Consider the following 20,824-nt stretch of genomic DNA (forward strand, 5'->3'; position numbering starts at 1 on the left):
GTAGTCCGTCTCGGACAAGTGGTAAGCAAAATAACATTTCAATGAAGACAACCATTTTTATACAACAAAAAATTACACGTAGAAAAGAACAAACAGCTTACGTCCAACCAGAGACTACAATAACACTATTCCAACTACCACCACCAATAATAATGATAAAAACGAATTTAGCATATTTAATAACAATAATAATAATAATAATAGTCCCTCCCCAAAGAAAGTGGATCTGCAGCAGGACGCCACCAAACACATCAACCTTCATCAAACGATCAAAGAGCTCGTCATTCCTTGAAGACCACCACCTAACACCCTTCACTTGAATGAAAGGACAAAGAACAAATAAAATCTCGTGTCTGACACCAAACCACGGTCTCACAGAGAAGATTTCCCTGAAAAACTTTTGCTCTTACTGATTTCCTCTTTTTTATAGTTCAGTCTTAATTTAGACAATTTCTCAAGCAAAATTTTTTTTACACCGAGTCTTTTTTCCTTCCCTTGAAAATCCAGCCTGGGGACCGGATGGGACCTCTCCATCTTTTAGGCGACAAATGGTCCCTCTCCATCTTTTAGGCGACAAATGGTCCCTCTCCACTTGGCTAGATGATACAGACTTGGGCACTGAAAAACTGAACAAAATTTCAGGCGCTCTGTCTTTTCTGCGCCTGCCAACAAAAGCTGCTTTCGACACCTGGCTCCTGGACGGGCGTTGAGATGGGACGGAGTCGAGCCACAACATCCTGAAAATCTTGTCAAAATCTGGCCAATATCCGAAAATTATGGTCAAAAACTACCAAACTCCAACTTGGTGACAGTTTTGGACACAAAAGGAACGCTTTGTTTGTTTGGATGCTGCACTGCAAACACCGTCCAAGACACACCCCCGTTTAAGACAAGGCGTCAACCTTGTCAATGCATCTCACAATTTCTATATCTCAAAAGGCTTTGAAAAGGGCGTCTTAGAATTTAATTGTCACCCGCTCAGTCAAGTGTTTGAAACAACATTGGCACCACGTCGCTCGCACAGAGACGCCCCCATACGTACACGTGAATTTTCAGCACGCCCCACAGGTGTTTGTCCGGACGTTGCATGTGCGGAATGGCTTTGAAAAAGGCTTGTCAAGATCTAAACGCCACACACTGCCCTGCCCACGAGAACTTGGAAGTGGAGTTCTCAAAAAAGTACTCCCTACAAAAGAAGATAACTGTAAAAGCAAAGAGGACAAGCTAAGTGAAATCCTAAACGGATAATTTTACTGCATTAAGATGCATTAGCTTCACAATATTTTTGAAGGCCAGCATTATATGCCAAACGTTGGAGACATTTTTTGCAAATGGTATCAATCAAACACAAAGAAAAACGTCGCCAACTTTGGCAGGCACTCTTTCTATCTACAAATAGCGCAGAATACAATGACCAAGCAACAACAGGGACGAATTTACATTCACAAGTCCTGCAATTAACATTGACAACGATAAGAAACCTGGCCTGAACTGCTCGAAACCAAGAAAAATAAATAAATATATTATAGCCAGATAACAAGAAGAGAGAATCACAGCATCTCTTCGAAAAGTACTCCAACAACAATCACTCCTCGTTACAACAAAAAGGGTTGAACTACCCCGCGTAGAGATGCTTGGTCGTTTCTCTTCTGTGAATTCTTCAGCACACCAAGGACTGGAGGGGAGTAGCGTTTGAGAGATGCGTGAAAGAGGGCCAACGTACAAGGGATCCTGTGACCATTAGGTCCAGGTTGCCCAGCTGCTCGAACTCTCCCAAGCCAGTTGTCCGATTTCCCGATGCTCGCGAAGCCAGTGCCACTTCCGCCTCAGTTTTTCCTGGTTCAACTAGGTCTGCATGAAACGGACATGGTATTCAGAACAAAGGAACTACAAAATGGTTTCTTCGTATAGTAGTAGGACAACAAACTCAAAAGGATTAATTGGCCAAAAATTATTAGCGCATACCTCCTTGTGCGGCAGTTGAGTTATCCTGTTCGTCTGGAGTGCAAGGAGCGAAGAATGCAAAGCTCGGCACTGAAGCTATTGGGGTAGAGCACTCTTCATCACTAGACGCAGAGCTCCTAAACGAAAGGCCAGTAGATGGCGAACAACCCGTTGCATCAGCCAAAAAGGAAGAAAATGACGTTTCGCAAGTAAACGTAGGGGAGAAGTCCCGCTGAACATCACAACAAACCACGTTGCTGGAGTTCACGATGAAATCACAGTTCATGGGAATCGATTGCTCAGGCAAAGAGTCTTCGAGTGAGCCAAACTGGCCTTCATCTCCCAAGAGTTTCTCTTCATTTTTAAACCAGCAATGGTCTGAAAATACAGAATCACGAGATGACTTAAAGATTGTCCGAAAGAGAAGCAAAATAATTGCTGCTGCAATCTAGAATCATGCTGAACAACATAGTCAAAACGATATTCGAGTTTATAACATTTTCACAAAAGAGACATCAACCATAATCAACGTCATCAACTTGACAAAAACAATTTAAGTAGGTTGAGATAAACATGAACTAAAGTGCCAAAGTAGACAATTCAAAATCATATAGAAGAAAAAATACGAAACACATACCTAAGACCTGTGCTGCAGTAAGTCTGTTTTTCGGATCTCTGCAAAGCATTCTTCTGATCAAATCCTTAGCAGAAGCAGATACATGGTCCCAAGGTTCCGATGGAAACCATATGTCTGCTGCCCTTACTTCATCAAAAATCTGTGCCTTGGTAACCCCATAGAAAGGAGGTTGCCCACTGAGAAGAATGTAAAGAATCACGCCGGCGCTCCAGACATCTGCTGCTTCATTATAGCCCCCAGCAAGGACTTCTGGAGCAATATAATATGGACTGCCAACTATACCATACAGAGCTTGTCCTGTTGGAGAGAAGCACGTAGCACTTAGTATCAAAATATACCAGACAGTAGACAAACACAGAGAATTAACTGCAAAAAGTAATACCTGGTCTGATGTAGGACGCAAGGCCAAAGTCTGCCAATTTTATGGGCGATGGCTTGGAATTAGTTGCCAGTAGAATGTTTTCTGGCTTCAGGTCCCTATGCACCACACCCTTATCATGGCAGAACTTTAAAACTTCCATCAATTGCTTAAACATAACTACAGCCTCTGCTTCTGACAGCAGCTTGTGGTTCTCCAAAAGCTGGTAAAGCTCACCACCTTCACAAAGCTCCATTACCAGATGCACATAATCCTCCTCCTCAAAGACTGCTTTCAGGTCCACAACATTCGGGTGGCCTGATAATTGAGCCATGATCTCGATCTCCAGTTTGACACTACGCACATCCTCTGGTGTGACCAATAGATCCTTTGAAATGGACTTACAGGCCAAGGTCTCTCCTGTCAGCTTGTCGTAACAGTACCTAATCACACCAAACTGGCCCGATCCCAGCCGTTCTTCAAGCACATATCTGTCTTCCAGATTACTGATCTGTGTTGCGTCTAGAATGGCCTCTGTAAGGAAACGGACTTTGTAACAGATAGACGAACATGGTGAAGGCTGGTTGCCTTTCCCAATCGCCATTACAAAGCAATAGGTCCAGCCAAACAAGAACTGGATCTAACCCAGTGACTGGGAAAGATGGATATATTACTGACCAGATGAACAAGTCAGCTACTACTGCAAAAGAGCATTTGAATTCGATCAGGACAATCCGAACAATTAGATCGGAGACTTGCAAAAGGAACCACATGCTTCCCAAGCATATTTTCTCTTACCAATATATTAGAGTAGAAAAAGGCTCCTGCATCTTTGACCTCAAGAACATGATACTGCAAGCCGGTGCTTGCAGATACAGAGCATGAGCCTTTACCGAGTCGATTGGGTGATATCTAAATCTCAGCGGTTTCACAGTGCCAAGAAGAGTCACATCAGATGAGGTTCTCAATCCTGGCCACAAAGTTAAACCGCAATAATTTGAGGGTGAATCCTGCTACAAGTTCTTTCTTTTTAGTTTTACAGAAGATAGCCAAAGCAACATGGTACTTTTTTCAATCTTTTGTACTCTCATTGTTGAATGCTCGAGCTGAGATTCAACCGTGAGCCACTTGATTACCAACATACAACTTTTACAGATCCAGCTACGAAATTATACCCAAGGCAAGATAACACGTAGCAAGACATGCGCTTCACGGTAATATGATTGTTGAAAAGCAAAACCAAAGACATCGACAACATTCACTCACAGCTTTTATCACATAATATGATTGGCGGAGAAAAAAGAAAGCCAATTAAAAGAAACCCAGAGTACAAAAAAAGGGGGAGAAAAAGAAAAGATGGCCCAGAATCACCCAAATCTTCCTCATGTGCATAATTTTGTTAGGCTACGACCAACATTCAAAAAAAAAAATGCTTACAAGCGATCGCTAATTCAACAAAGAAAAGATCTGAGCTTTAAGTAGGAAGAGGAAATCGACGCAGCATCACAGAGCAACTAGAAATCCAGACACCTATTTTTTCGGAAAGATCAGACACTTGTTATGCTCAGGGATTCAACAGGATACGGAAATCCGAAAAATCCTCGCTTTTGAACAGAACATTTCAAATAACATAAAAATAACCAAAGACAAACTCAAACTTACGGGTTAGTACTTGAAACTCATGAAGAAAAACGAAGAGCTACCACGATCTTCAGAGAATCATCGGCGACACTCAAAAAAGACCCAAATTTAGTGAGTTGACCCCCAAATAAGATCTAGAGGAAGCGCAAAACATAAAAAATAGACTCCTTCTGAACTCTAAGACTTGAGGAACCAAGGACGTCTGGAAGAAAAACAAGTCGCCGACAAAATTCACCTAAATTACAGGTCAAATGTCCTCAGCAGGACCCCAAAAACCACCCACATTTCTCCTTATCCTCCTTCTTCTTCGGAATGCCGCCATAAAACAATCTCAAATCCTCCCAAAACACCAAACCCAGCAAAATTTCTTCATACCAACTTCAGAAACGCGAGACATAGCCTCCCAGGAAACGAAGGCAAAGAACAAAAGAAAACCAAAACGAAAGAAACCAACAAGGAAAAGAACAGAAAAGAAAGGAAAGGAAAGAAAGAAAAAAGAAAAGAAAAATACCTCTAAGAAAGAGGAAGAGAACCCTCTGAAGCTCCTCTTCGAAATCCTTATAGATCTTTAGGAAGGGGAAAGAAGGTTAGCATGGACGCCCGGTGCTGCTTTTATAGCCGGAAATTCGACATTTTTTGATTTTTTTTAATCGCCTGAAATTGCTTATTTAACAATACTTTATTGATTGTTAGTTGGTGGGGTACATTTAATAATGCCAAAATGGGCCGAGTCCGCGGACGTGAAATCCAGATACCAATCGGATTTAATTGGAAGTGTGTTCTTTTGTTTGCAGTCCGAAATATCGGGAACATAACCTCAACCAAAATAACGAGTTAAATTGCAATCTTCTAGATCTCATCCTTTTTCCCATTTGACCTGCAGTTTGTCTAATAGGGAAACATAACATAGTTACATCGATTTATCAATGTGCATAAATAAGCTATTGATGTATAGATTGACGCTTATGTTTGTATTTCTTAAGGCTGATTAAAAAAAATCAAATTTGCAGGATTGAAGGAACACGTGTTTAACTCTTAATGAAGTATTTTTCTATTTTTCAGTGCATTTATTCGCTATTCAAAAGGCCTTCATTCAAATGCACTGTCTTATTTTTTTTAATGGCTTAAACATGTTTCGCTTAGAAACTTGGCATATTCATTTAGTTCACCTTTTAGTTAGTTTTTATTTTATCCTAATGTGGGAAACGAATTTAACGTTAAAATGCACCTTTAAAATCACTTTAAATATTGATGTGCATTATTTGTCGGCAAAAGGAGAAGCGAATATTCCAAGCAAGAGCAGCTGTCGGTTTCTAGTGAAATGCCCTTTCAGACCCTCGGCCGAGGAGAGCCTTTTGTTAAATCTGCAAGTCAAGGGGTAGAAACGTCCATCTGTGGCTTACAAACCCTTGACCGTCCCTTTTCCTTGACTTTCAGTGGACGTTTGACGGGCGCCGTGAAGTGCTGGACGGTCGGCGTCCAGTTGTATGGAGCTTCCGTACAAAACCTGCCAACCACAATTACCAAAACGGGCTTCAGCGGTGACAGGGAGAGGACCATTATGGGATATTGAGAAAAGATAAGGCGAAATAGGGAAAACGCCTTTGGCGTGAGAATTGAGGAAGCATGCGCTGTGTTGTTGAAGTCATCCACGGCGTCATCCCTTTCGTTGAGGCCAAACAATTCATCTAAGGTTCAACTATTTCGCTTTATTTTGAGAAATGACCTAATTTTTCTTTGAAATTACTTTTGACGGTGCAAGTTTATTCACGGTAGTTTTCACGTCATTATGTGGACAATAAACTAATGAATGACTTCATTTGAACGTGTGGCAGTGGACAAAGAATGAGATTGCGTGGAATTTTATAAATTTTAGAATGTTAAATACATGATGTTACATGTTTAAATAATCGAATCAATTGACAATTCCCGCGAGACTAAAGCCATCCTCTTTCTTTTGGTTTGTAGGGTTGAGGGTTGCTTCGAGATATTGACGAACCTCGGGTATATCATTCAATTTGAGTGTCTCGTATGTTTAAGTAGTGCTCGCTTTCCAACTCAACCATCTATGTCATGCGCTTCTAGACTCATTAAAATTATAATATCTGTCAAGAATTGTTTTTTTATTTTTCTTTTACTTGACATGAAGAGAAAGTGAAAGAATATCGTGCCGTCATTTGCTTGGCATTGAAGTGTACGGCAAAATCCAAAACTGCGAGTCTCTCCCATGAAACAGCTTTACAAATAGGGCCCTAACTGAAAAGCTTCCTTTTGCTTAACGCATCAGCTTGCCCCAGTTTTGACGGTAAAGCGCCTTTTGAGTGAAATTAATTTAATTACATTTTAGTAAGCTCACCGACCATGCTTTTCTAAAACACGGCTGCCAACTCTGAATGATTTCATTCATGGCTCGCTTTTTTTGCTATTAGCCGTCAAGAAAGGAAGGATGAAGATGTTTTTGGGGAAATCTAATTACAATATTTTTATAAAACCTATACAATTTTTTTATTTACTTAAAATTCAAAAGGATCACTTTTAAAATTCAAAAGTTGGTGAAAGTTTGTTCCTGGAACAATGAGAAAAGGGAACAGTATGTGTTAATAATTTGGATTTGGAGGTGTGAATAGGCAAATGAAAGCGAAAGTAAAAAAGTAAAAAAAGGTGGGTCGGACTCGGGCGGGGCGGTGATGCGTTCGATGGTTTTTAGTTTGACGGCTTTCGGCTTGTGTTTGGGGACGGCGGGGGACAGGGGCGGCGGTGGGAAGCTTCCCGGCGAAGGTGGATACATCGGGAGAGAGAGATGTGGGCGGTGGTCTCGAACGGAGACGGTAAAAACCCGACGGAGCCGCCGTTCCACCAAGCAAAACCATCCTCTATCCGCGCGTCTGTTCGGACCGAGCGAGAGCACGTCCCGAACAAGCGTTGGTATTAGACTGAAAGGTTTTTAATGTGACCGATCGGTCACCGCAGCAACGTGATATTCATCAAACACCATAAAATTATTTTTTAGTGTCCAAAGGCAGAAACAAACTTACAAAGTCTGATCTTTATGTCCAAAAAAAAAAAAAAAAGTTTTTATGTTGATTTTCATAGTTTTGGACGCAAACAACACAGCTGTGCGGTTAGTTTTTTTAAGAAAATAAGACAAAATATTGTATAATTATGTTTCATGTTTTTTTCTTTACATACATAGCTGGTTGAGTTAATAGTTTTTTAAAATAGCTGGACGGCTTAAGAAGCAGGGCAGGCAGGATCTAACTCTCCTAGGTGTCAAGCTTCTGACGGCCAGTTGTCCCTCCCCGTAGCTCTGTCATGTTCCTTCTCCTTTTCATGTCCTTTTTCTTTGTCATGGCAGCTAAATAATCCATCCGGCCAGACGGACAATTAGCTACCGACAATTAACGAGTAATTTTCATCATTTAATATTAGTTTATACATCATTTTCATTGTTTTTCTCTCAACTATTGATCTATTCAAATGATTAGACTACTTTAAATCATCATAAATCATTATTATATAGATATATATAATGCACTAGCAAGATTTTAAAACCTAATTTGCATATTTGATTTGTCTAATTTTTGGATTCTATTCAACTTCATAACTCGTAAAACATGATCTAACGTTCAAATACGTGCGATTCATTCTTGGTAGACAAATTATCCTTTTCTATGTCGAGACTGAGTTGTTACAACATCCAAACTAAATTTCTCACCTAATTAGAGAGAGAGAGAGAGAGAGAGAGATGCATGTTTTTGTCGTGGATATTATACATTATGACCATTTCACTTATTCTATCTAAGTCTTAATTTGAATTTACAAACTCAAATGTACGAGCAAACTTAAATAATTCTAGAAACCAACACAAATCAAATTTTAGAAATTTTTTAACCCAAAAGAAGCCTTATTTTGCTGGGTCCATGAAGTTTATGCAATTAATTAGAGAATAATAGAAAAAGAGAAGGCACGTGGAGGAATTGTGCGGTAGGGAAGGAGGGTAGATTCGTCTTTACGGTGCGGTTCGATAAGATCGGTGACTCATCGCCTGCATGGACGGCTTTGACTCTTCTCCTTTCTTCCTCCGTCCGCAATTAGCGCCCCCGCACATCCCCGCCCTTCATCAATGCTTTTTCCTCTAAAGCGTTTCTTATTCTACTTAGATTTAATTGGACGGGGGCAGAAGCTTTCGCTGTAAGGAGCGTTCTTTGCTAATCAATAGAATATTAACAGCTTTAATTGCGAAATAGATGTTGATACAGACGGCCCTGGCGCAAAGCAATTAGCATACTTATCCTTGCATCATTTGTGGGTCTCAATCATATTTTAGTTAAATCTCAATCTGTTTCTGCCTTTCTTTTGTTTATTCTCTTTTAGTTGGTTCCGACTTTGGTTAATGCAATAGAAACGCTTCTCTTTTTGTTCCTGCTTTTTGGACTGTTTGGTGCGTTTGTTGGTAGGACGATAAGTACGTCGAATTTAGTGCTTTTCTGTTTTTTTATGTATTTTTTAAATAGCTAGAAACTTTTCATGAGGGGAGAGTCAAATTAACGGTTTGGTATGTTTATGTTGATTACCCCTAACACGATAATTAAGTCAAATTTTAGTACTTTTATATCTTTTATATACTTTTTAAGCAAGGACAGAGCTATAAATTTTTCATGAGAATGGCCAAACTAACGGTTTGGTGCGTTTATGTTGTTTACCTGTGTAACACAACAAGTACGTCGAATTTAATGCTTTTATGCATTTTATGTACCTTTTAGGCAAGGGCGGAGTTAGAAATTTTTCATGATAATGGTCAAACTAACGGTTTGGTGCGTTTATTTTGATTACCCATAACATGACAAGTACTTAGAATTTAGTGCTTTTATAACTTTTATGTACTTATAAGGGTCAAATTAAAGTTCCTAAAGTTTGACACGGTCTAAAATACCGTTTTTCAAAATTTTTATATAAAACAAATAAAATTTTCTAAAATTTACATGTAAATTAAAGAAAAATGAGATGGGGCGAGCGCCCATGCCGGCCTGCCTTCCCTTCGCCCCTGTTTGTAAGTCTATGGAATGTGAGCATTTTGGGCATTTGCATAACACCTCTAAACTAGTTTTCCAAGTCCTTTTGAGTATTTGAGAGCCATCAAAATTGGGTTTGAGGAAAACTCTGGCTCTGCAAAAGAGGAAGTGAAAAACCCCACCTCTATCAGGTTATTTTACCGCCCAAACAAAGAAACCAAGTATTCAAAACTCATTAAAAACTCGGTTTTCAGAAAACCCAGTTTTTTCTCCAAACTAGATTAGATGTTGGTGTCATTCAAACAAACACGCTCTTTGAACTTGATTGCACACACACACACACACACATGTGTTTGATGCGAAGGTAGTAAGAATTAAGAAGGAGATATGGAGAATAAGTCTCGAGTAATGCAGCTTTACCTTTTGAAGTTGTTCAGGGATGTATAAAGTAGAGATTGAGGACCTATGCAGATGATTAGGGTTCGGGTTTGACTAGCATAGTTGCAAGACGATTCATGTGGATTTGTTCTAGCCATAGATATTAGACCCGACGAATCAACCGTAGCTTTACCAAATTCAAGCTAACCATACTTTAGATCCTTGTTTTTTAAAGATCGGTTTTGGGTTTGAATAACATAGTTGTAAGATGACTGCGGATTTAGATCCCAGTCTATCAAATTCAATTTTAATTTGGATTTCTGCTCAAGATCAGATTTAGATTGAACATCTTATGCTTTTAAGATCACTTTGGATTTGTGGCAGACCAAATTCAACTTCATCGGATTTGTGGTTCTCGTTTTTTAAGACTGGATCTGGGTTTGACTCATGGCTTTACGATTCCCGTGGACACATCTAAGAGCATGTAATAAAAAAGAAGATCTAGAACATTATTCTCTACGTAAACTTAACATCTCATTATAATAAGTGCTGCCTCGACTGTAATCGACGAAGTTAGAACCTAATATTTTCTAATATAAGAGTCAATTTGCAAGCGCAGCACGCTGCCATAAATGATACATATAAAAAAAAATAAATTTTCGGCTTCTCCTCCATCAATCATCCATAGAATTGCATTAATATTGATATATAACCATACTAGGTAATCAACAATATATATTATTTTGTTAGAAAACTTTATATATAAGTGCCACGAGGTGTCTAATATATATGCTTATATTTCTGCATGCATGCATTTAAAAATAATAAAAAATAGAATTTGATTTTGGATCAGGCGAGTATAATATTATTATCAAAAACAAGGAATATATATATATATATAAGCCCACATACGGTACGGACCAACCTGCCACCCATTTCGGCTTCTTGTGTCGATCGATCACAAGGGCTGTTGGCCGTCGGCGTATTCAAATCCAGCTAGCGGATCAAACGTGTGGTCCAACCGGATCGACAAACACGAACACATGCTGACCTGATCTCAATTTATCTCAACTCTCGCGATCTGGGACTCTTTGTCTCTTCCACAAAAGACAAAAAATCGCAAGCCTTTTTTATGTAGTAAAAAACTACATATGTTCCCCATGTCCTGTTCCACTTGTCCTCGACCACCAAAAACTTTGGGCCGTGAGCCCACGGGTTCCGGCCCGGCTAGAACAGGACCGGTCATCCGCGGCGACGACCAGCCTGTTCCCCGCCGCTCTTCTTGTATTTGAACCAAACTTTTCCAGAATCAAAGCGTCTGAACCATGGAATATTCTGCAAGTCAGTTAAGCCTTAAGACAAGGAGCCGCAGCTTTGAAGGAAGTTGTCCACTAGCACATAAATCTTTTGATTCAACTCCAACAGCACACAGTAAGAACCCTTGCTCTGCTCACCATTTCGTTACAATGGGCTCAAGAACTCGGTGGGGCTCAATTGGCTCCAATAACCGAAAAAGATATTCCCACGAGTCAAACAAGGTATACATATATATTATATAATATATATGTACATACATTATATAATCTGTTGGCTATGTATGTGTATATGTGTAAAATCTGCTGGCTACATGTTCAATAACAATGGGCTGTATACGCTGGGGACTCGATGGAAGGAGATACGATCCAGCTAATTGCATGCAGTGGATTTAACCAAAGTGCAAAAAGTTAAAGAGGGTGCAGCCAATTCTAGCCACAGAACATGTCAAACTGCAACTGTATTTGGCAGGTTCACTTTTTGGAGAAACTTTCACTTTGGAGACTAGGCTTTAGTCTTGATTTCATAAAAAGTTGTACTTTTTAGTGCTTTACCTCTGGTAAGTGGTTAAAGTTCTTGTTTGTTTTCTCATTATATCATGATCATGAAAGATTAGTTAAATGTTATAACCAAATGAGCTTGCTCAAAAGTTTGTAACTGCCTTTCTTTTAACTTTGTTCATCCGTTGAAGAGTAAACGAAGAAACGCCATGCACAGTGGCGGAGCCGGAAAATTTTAGCTGAGGGGCATTGGATGCATGTAGAGCTACATGACATGGCACTGGCATGGGTCTTGTATGAGCACCCCATGTAGTCATGCATGAGTAAAATACATGATAAATATAAATTTTATAAAGGATTACACATGCTGCCCACACCAGCCCTATGGTAGCTCCGCTATTGGCCATGCACAACTTTTGTTCTGAAAGTTCCTTTTTTTTGTTTGTATTTTCAAACTTACAAAGAAGCACCCGATAATAGGATTAGTAAGCGATGGTACTAGCCTTAGGGTTTTATGTCGGGGGTTTGTTTGCATTGGAAAGGTGTATTGAAACCAGAATAAACATAGATCCACAACTTTATTTCTATAATAGGCTTCATAAGTGAGGCTACTAGCATTAGGGTTTTATAAAAGGGTTTGTTCTTGTCGAAAAGGCGAATTGAAGGAAGAAGATTAGCATATCCACAACTTTATTTTTATAATAGACTTTGTAAGTGATGGTACTGGCCTTAGGGTTTTATGATGGGGGTTTGTTTGAATTAGAAAGGTGAATTGAAACAAGAATAAACATAGATCCATAACTTTTAATAGGCTATGTAACTAAGGGTACTAGCTTTAGGGTTTTTATACCGAGGGTTTGTTGGTGTCGAAAAGGCGAATTGAAACAAGAACATTCGGGTATCCACAACTTTGTTTCTATAATAGACTTTGTAAGTGAGGGCACTGGCCTTAGGGTTTTATGCTGGGGGTTTGTTTGCATTAGAAAGGCGAATCGAAACAAGAATAAACATAGATTCACAACTTTATTTCTATAATAGGCTTCGTTACATAGGGCACTAGCTTTAGGGTTTTATGCCGAGGGTTTGTTCGTGTCGGAAAGGTGAATTGAAACAAAAAGAGTCACATATCCACAACTTTATTTTTATAATAGGCTTTGTAAGCGAAGGTACTAGCCTTAGGGTTTTATAGCAGGGGTTTATTTGCAAGTGGAAATGCGAATTGAAACATGAATAGATACAAATCCACAACTTTATTCTTTTTTGGTTATGTTGCCGGTGGTGGTGACGGAAAAGTAACGCAGCAGAATCTTTTTTTTTCTCGGCGAATTTGTAGGCCTTACCCTCTTAAAAGTTGACCTACAAAAAAAGCAAAGCACAACAAGCACCCAAGCAATGGGAGTCATTTGGAAGAAGAGGGCTGTCCTTTGACATCACATTTTTAGACCTCATAATGGATAAGCTCACATACATGTCTGGTTTTTTGCTTTTTGAAAAAAGTGTTAGGTTTGGTAAAGTTTGGAAAGTTTGGAAAATAAGATCTAAACTTTATTTGGAATGCCATATAACAAGAGTTTCTAACTAATCCCGTTGGTTAATTTAAACATCGGGTAAACCACATAAGAGTGTCTAATTAATCTCGTCGGCCAATTTTGACATCAGAATGATTGTTTCTCTAAAAAGAGAAAGAGATGTAGAGCGAAAAAAGTCGCTTCCATGTTATGTGAAGTAGGAATGTACAACGAGCTCGGCTCGAATAACATATTGTTCAACTGGAGCCCAAGTTGAACTTTATGAAGCAAGATCAAGTCAAGTCGAGCTCAAGCTCCTTTAATTTGAGCTCGTGTAACTCAATTCATGTATTTTTTTTCTTTAAATGAAAAAGAAAACCACAAAAAAAAGTGGTAAAATTTGTCTAAATTTCCCAACATACCCATGAAGATTAAGAAACAAGGAAAACTTGAGCCGAGTCAAATTTAAACAAGTTGAACTCAACTCGCTTATAACTCGAGTTTTAATTCAAACCAAGTCGAGCTTACAAGACCGAGTTCGAGTCAGCTCGTGATACATCCCTAATGAGAAGCTACCAAACATTGTGAAAAAAAATTGTTAAAATATTCAAAACATAAGGATGTAGTTGTCAATTGCAATACATTAGAGGTGTGTTTGCCAATTAGCCAAACACCGTGGTTGAATTTGGAAAAGTCCCGATCTAATTAATTAATAAATCGATTGCATCATCTTTCTTTTAGAACTCTCAGTGGACTTCAAACGTAGCGATGGCAGTGTGCATGAGAAAGCGCTCAAGAATGTGGAGAGGTCTCCATCAACAACTTTTTTCTCTCAAAAGGTCTCAAAAGAAGAAAAAGAAAAGAAAAGTGAGGAAAAGATTTTGGAACGGCATCTTCAGCCGTTGTATTATTTTACGAATCAAAAACGGTGGGAGGAAGATCACGAATTCCAGAAAATTCCTGCCATTAAATCTCCTGCGACTGTCGCCCTCTTCAGTCTTTCAATTTCCCACGGCAAAAACAATTCTTGGAGCTCAAGCAAGAACTTGTTGCGTAGCATGTGGATAGTTTTGTCGTGAGTAAACAAAGGATTAAATAAATTTTGTGAGACTGTGTTGGCAATTAATAAGACAATTTCACATGTATCTCTACTCCTGGCGTGCTCCCAAACATCCAATCTCTCAAGCAAATGATTAGAGATAGACAATATGTAAATGAATAAATTTTGGGGAACCCGAGTTAGATCCGTTTGCTCCCAAGCATTTAATCTTTCAAATTTCAATCAAATGAATGAGGGGGCACCAATATAAGAGCCAGTAAATACAAGAGCTGAGTCAGACATTTTTCATGAAGGGAGTCAAATTAAAGTTTTTAAATTTTGATTAAGGTTGAAATACCAATTTTCAAAATTTTTATATATAACAAGTGAAAATTTACATATAATTTTTTTTTTTAATTGAGGTGGGGCCTTAACCCAAGCAGGTCCTACCTTAACTCCGCCCTTGAGCAAAAATGAATAGATACAACCAACAGCGGTCCACTATCTAGACAAGCTCACATGTACCTTCGCTACTAGGGCTTGTAGCATGCACGAAACTGGATCTCATTATCCTCTCAAACATGTCACGAGAAATGTTGGGTGTGCAAATTGAAACTGGTGATGCTTGTCGCGCATCATCAAAGGGACAAGGTAGCAAGCTTGACAAATGGTTGTTATGGCATTAGAAAAAAAACACCAATGAAGGTTTTACTGATGTTTTTCCTGCGTCAGTAAAAAGCTTTCGAACTTGGTAGCCTTGGTTTACGATATCAGGTTGGGCAGGTGCACTGGCATGAATCTTACTTACCGTTTTATAAAAACAGAGTCGGTCTGTAAATTGAATCGGCATCCGAATCAGCCGATTCTCTAGGTTGTCCATCGGTCAAATATATTAAATAAACACTTATTTGAAAAAATAAAAAAATAAAACGGTATAGCAAATAATTAACAAGTATAGTATTTTAAATCATAGTTAGGAGCCGGGTTACCGTGTGGCAATCTTGAATCGGCCAAAGAATCGGATAAGTTCTGATAACACTGGTTTTATCACCACTGTGACGAGGAGTCAAGACCCAGTTTTCCGTTTAACTCGTCAAGGAAAAGGAAGCCTCAAGCACTAGGGAGGCCTTTGTAAGGTGATGTGAATAAGAAATGTCCGTGGTATATTTGATTTGTATCTTTCTTCTTTTGGTCTTAGTTATCTCTATGCATTTTTCTCATAAATATCTAAATGCATATAAACAAAGTTCCGTTATATTAATATTCAATATGATGAAAAGCTGCATGGTACCCCAAAAAAGCATTAATTTTTGAAGAATGTCATCCTACCAAATTTTGTTTTCGTTTTTTTGGTTTCCAATCAATAATTTATAGCACATTTTCATCCATCTCTCCAACTTTGAATGACCATTGAAGATCGAAATCATAGTTGGCAAACTCGTGACTAAAATTCAAACCAGTTAAAGATTGGTCATGAGATCAGAGATTTAATTGAGTGATTTGATTCGGTTATGTCATAAATTTTTATAGTATTAACTCAGTGATTTGATTGGGTTAGGCCATATATATTTATAGTGTATCTTTTTATAAATGTATGAAGAAGGTACATATGTCGGGACATCAGGTTTGATTCTTTTCATCAATTAAAATTGAATAACATGTAATATGCGTATTTGTCTTTATTTAGCAAAATTTATGAGAATTTCAACAATTTTGGAAAAATAACAAACTTTAATATTCAGCTATTCTTGATAAAAGAGAACATGTGGTTAGTTGGCAATCCCAGCTAACTTGCCGGACCCTAACTCGTGACCCACTAAATGGAAGATCCTAGTCAACAGGGGCAGAGTCAGGATTTTCTTCGGGGGCAGGCCGACAGTCCAACCTCTGGATTCGGGTAAGGCCAAATTGAATTCAAATCCAAAAAACACATGGCGCAATTAAAAAATTTTATTTTTTTATTTGGCCAGGGTGAGCCATGGCCTAGGCGCCCCCCCCTGTAGCCAACTCAGGCGACTCGCGACTCAGATCGGCGAGTCTACCAACTATGGTTTATAGCCCGAACAAGAAAATTAATTCATAACAAATATGGTCATTATAATAACCACAAGTTAATGGTGGATGAAATCTCATTCAATTCATTGAGTTCGCAGTAATTATCCAATCCATCTACTGTTTTTCTCTCATCTTCATTGTACGAGTAAAATACTCAGCATTTGGATTCACATGCTCCCACCATTTGAGTGGATCTGGATCCTGCCCATCATGCGATGATTCAAATATCAGAATCCACCCCATGGATCAGTGTGGGTTTTGAAGCCATATCGTTCTCTTAATTGGGTTTGTTTCGGTAAATTTGAATCGCTTATATATTTAAAATTAAAATATATTTGCTACAAATCGAACCCCTTTTCATTCAATGCAGATTTCAAACCAAAGCAAAAGTGCGGTCTATTTTCTTAATCTCGAGCCTTTTTCTTAAAAATATTAATTAAACTTTGATTTGATCTAATTCACAATCGTCCCTCGTCCCGATTTGGTTCAAATTTCAATCGATTATTCGAATAATTTTGCTGCCCGAGTCAGTGTAGAAACCGAACCTAACAATTAACGTGTTGAGTTCGAATATGGTAGTCTTTTCGGTTCACATCAGTTTGATTGCTGTCCACATTCTAGCTCGTATTTAACTTGCTTATATATGTTTTTTTTCCAAGCAATCAAACCAAAACTGGTCACAAAAAGTAACATTTTTATGAGCAGTTTCGCATTAGGAACAAAGTACCAATATTGTATGAATATGTCTCAAAGTCAAGTAGATTCACGCAACACTTTAATAAAGTGTTGCGTGGTAGATTTTGCCTCCCTAACCTCCAAGAGGTCCAGTTATAAAAAGAAGCATAAAAATCATTTTTTTAAATGTGTATAAAAATAGTTTTGTTACAAATGGGGCCGACTCTATTTTGAGTGATTCGGAGCTCGTTTTAGAACTTTTTAGTGAGTGGTTTAAGCTTAAAACACATTTTTGGTGCGAGAACGAGACATGAAACAAAGTGAAGGTTTGTGTATGTGAGCATGGTGGTTCATAGCATCCAATTTTGTTGTTTTGATCTCAGCATTGGATTTATTTGAAATTCTTGATTTGGATCTAGACTTTGACCTAATTTGGATATGAGAGTTGGATTTCAGATTTGAATCTCGGGTCTAAAGTTGGGTTTTGAACTTGTAATTAGACTCCGTCATGGGTCTAGAGATTCGTTTTGGATCAAATGGTCGTGAATTGGTTATGAGTCTAGGGTTGAGTTTATGGTCAAAAAATTAAAAATCGAAATGAAATAACTGAAAAGTCATTTGAGTGAAAATAGAATACAACCTTTTTAGAAAAATTTGGGGTGATAACACTATCCTAATTTTGAGGTAGATTAAGTACTCTCATGTTGTTCCTAACACCAAACTGCTTCTTGGGGATCATTTGCTAGTAAGAACGCTCATTGAGTGTCTTGTGAATGTATTCATAAATTGAGGTAGATTCATAAACCATTAGTTACTATTTTACGAATCTGCTCAATAAAACACTTACATAAAGAACATGTTCTTGATGCCAAACAACCCGTTAGATGTACATCATTTACTCTTGAAAATATGGTTTTGTCATACTCGATCCGCTTATTCAAAACCAACTTGTAATAAACCATTTGGATTCCACAACCAGTTTAAGAGGGATTGTTTTTAATTATTATCTAAGTAATTGTTTGTCTATTTGTTTGAATGATTTTTTAAATTTTTTTTTAATCGATCCACAAATTCAATTGAATCGGTTAATCGGGCTGTCTAACACTGATAAGAAGTTAACACACAAAGAAATCTGAAATACTTATTCTGTTTCGACGACAATGTCTCTTAATTGTTGTTATTAACGCGGTCGATATACTGCATCGTCGATAAAATAAAATAGAGGTCCTGTTTGGATGCATGCTCAAAACGACGTTTTTAATGCAAAACCTCATTTTAAATGACCTGTTTGGCTAAGAACGAAATGACATTTTCTAAAAACTGGGTTTTTTGAAAACCTGCTTTTCATTTAAGTTTTCCAAAAGTGGGGAGGGGGGGTGGGGGAGGACAAATTTTAAAAAGACTATATGATGTTGATATTAAACAATTTTAATTTCTTAAGGACATCAGTATATACAAAAAAGAAAATGTTGAGAGCATCAAAATGTAAAATCAGGAAATTTTGTGGGCTCCAACATACTGTCTACCTTTTTGGGCACGAATATAAATGGATTGTACTTGTTTGATTACCGATTTTTTTTATTTTCACATCCAGTATTATGCAATTTCATAACTAAGTTTGGCGTCTGACCAAAATCCTAAAAAAGCCACTTTACAGATAAACGCATTTTGAAGTTGGTTTTTCAAATCCAATCACATAAACTCTCATCAATTTGAATTGGGTAATCGTTGAATCAAACTTGCTCTCCAACCCTTTGCATCCCTAACTGTAATTTATTATCAAACAAACACCAACAACAACCTTGGTAGCATATAATTCATATGGCACCCTTAAAAAAAAAAGAGTAATTTTATAAAATCCAGATTTTGTAAGACTAGTTTTTTTTACCAAGAAGAAACATATATTATAGGTGAAAGTTTGGTCATTAATTTGGTAATTATGAGTCATCCACTGTACTCTAATTGATGATGGTATCCAAGTCTTCAAAAAACCTTAATATTAAAAAAAAAATGTTTTCACCTTTATAAATACCTCCATATTTTTTTTTTCTTTCGATCAACCGAACACGCTTAAAGTATAGTTATATATTTGTTTTTTTTATCCCAAAAAAAAAAAAAACTTATCACGATCAACTCCCACGTCAAGTCAGTTTTTTTTTTTATGGCAATGTTGTCGCACGGAGAAAGGGGATGCATGCATCAACTCAGTCGCTGTTCCTCACACTGTGCAGGAAAAAGGAAGGGCTGGAGCTTTAGATGACCGTCCAATGGCCGGCGACGCTGGCCCCCCTGGGTTGAAAGACGGTAAAAACAATGTTCAGCCTTCGCACGTGCCACCTCACGTGCTTACTTTTTGGCGCCAAAATAGTGCGCTCGGCGAAAGGTTCCGCCTGGTGAATCAATGCCCCCGGTGATGACCGAAACCACTAAAATGCCATCCCCGCGCTTGGGAGCGCGAAACTTAAACTCTCTCTCATTCGCTCACAATATTTCTGATCTTTTCATTTCATTTTCCATTTTAGAACCCACTTTTTCACCCATTAGAGGGAAAGACCTGAAATTCTCTCTCTTCCGCGCATTTTCCTTCTCTCCCGAAAATTAAATCGAAATAATCTCTTAAAAAAATGCAACAAATATAGTGTTAACTGATCGGATATACTTTTAATCATATCTGTTTCTTCAAAATTCATATATTCATCTTTCAATAGAAACAAACAAACAAACTCATATCGTACCCAACACTACTTGGTTGTTCGATCAACAAACAATATCCATATTTGCATCATTGCTTGTTTCTTAAAAGAAAGACAATGTATTTTTAAATCATTAATGGATTTATTAACCTCTTTCGGCTCCAATATCTCAAAATGGACCCACCTAGCTGCATTCTAGTGTATGCTTAGTCAAAAATAGGAACCCCCAAACAATTGAATGTCTGTTATATTGCATGTAAAACATATTTTATATGCTATATATTGTATACATCCGCATACAACTAACTAGCAAGAGATATATAAAGGAAGATCGGTAGCACAAAAGCGAACAAACTTGCATCAATTTTGATGTAAAATGATTATAAGTCGTTAGACAAGAGATTGAGTTGAGTGCACACAACAAATATGCACTAAAAAAAGCAAGGGAGGTGGAGAGATTTTAGATTTTTTTTTTTATTTTAGTCTTTAAGTGTTTTTATAATTTTTTCATTTTGTCTTTTCAAAAGTTTTTCTTTTTTTTTTATTCTTTAACGAGGGCATTTTAGTCATTATACACCCCTGTGCACCTATAACATAGCTCAAGGACAGGGGCTCCACTGTTTTTACTATAAAATGGTAATTTGTACAAGCAAGCATAAAGTGGAATGTGAAAAAAAGCAACTTTTTAATGCTTGGCGTCAAGCATCCACTCTTCTCTTCTCCTCTTGTTGTTGTTAGGGAAGTCAAACAAGTCGAATATATTCTTCTTCTTCCTTTTTTTTTTTCTGGATTTAAACACTAATGAAAAAAGCCATATCCAAATCTGAACCTCAAATCAGATTCCACAACCCAAATCCAATATCAATATGTTTTTTACACTCACATCCAAATCCTAATCCAAATCATAACATGGACCCGAATCGAGTCGAATTTTCAAAATACAAGGGCATTGAATATCTGATATTAGCTTAAAACTAAATCTGCTCGGATGTCATTTTTTAAACCTGAATCATCATAAGAATAGCTGATTTTTCTTTGATCAGATATCTAATCGGATATATTGACATCCC

The 20,824-nt window shown here is 37.8% G+C and overlaps 1 protein-coding gene across 3 annotated transcripts; it reads right to left on the reverse strand.

Moving 5' to 3' along the window:
- Positions 1–1,225: 1,225 nt before the first annotated feature.
- Positions 1,226–5,226, reverse strand: LOC116248164 (calcium-dependent protein kinase 25-like). 3 transcript variants are annotated; one of them, XM_031620801.2, is made up of 6 exons: positions 5,092–5,226; positions 3,738–3,909; positions 2,964–3,636; positions 2,582–2,878; positions 1,966–2,322; positions 1,226–1,851 (listed from the first exon to the last, which is right to left on the reverse strand). In XM_031620801.2, the coding sequence occupies exons 3-6, from the start codon at positions 3,541–3,543 to the stop codon at positions 1,661–1,663; spliced, it is 1,425 nt and encodes a 474-aa protein (XP_031476661.1). In that variant the 5' UTR covers positions 3,544–3,636; positions 3,738–3,909; positions 5,092–5,226; the 3' UTR covers positions 1,226–1,660. The 3 variants fall into 3 exon arrangements, with proteins under 3 accessions (XP_031476661.1, XP_031476660.1, XP_031476662.1); XM_031620800.2 differs by having other exon boundaries at positions 2,964–3,639; XM_031620802.2 differs by lacking the exon at positions 3,738–3,909 and having other exon boundaries at positions 2,964–3,639; positions 5,092–5,211.
- Between the last annotated feature and the right edge of the window lie 15,598 nt (positions 5,227–20,824).

Source organism: Nymphaea colorata, chromosome 2, assembly GCF_008831285.2.
Source record: "Nymphaea colorata isolate Beijing-Zhang1983 chromosome 2, ASM883128v2, whole genome shotgun sequence".
NCBI lineage: Eukaryota > Viridiplantae > Streptophyta > Magnoliopsida > Nymphaeales > Nymphaeaceae > Nymphaea > Nymphaea colorata.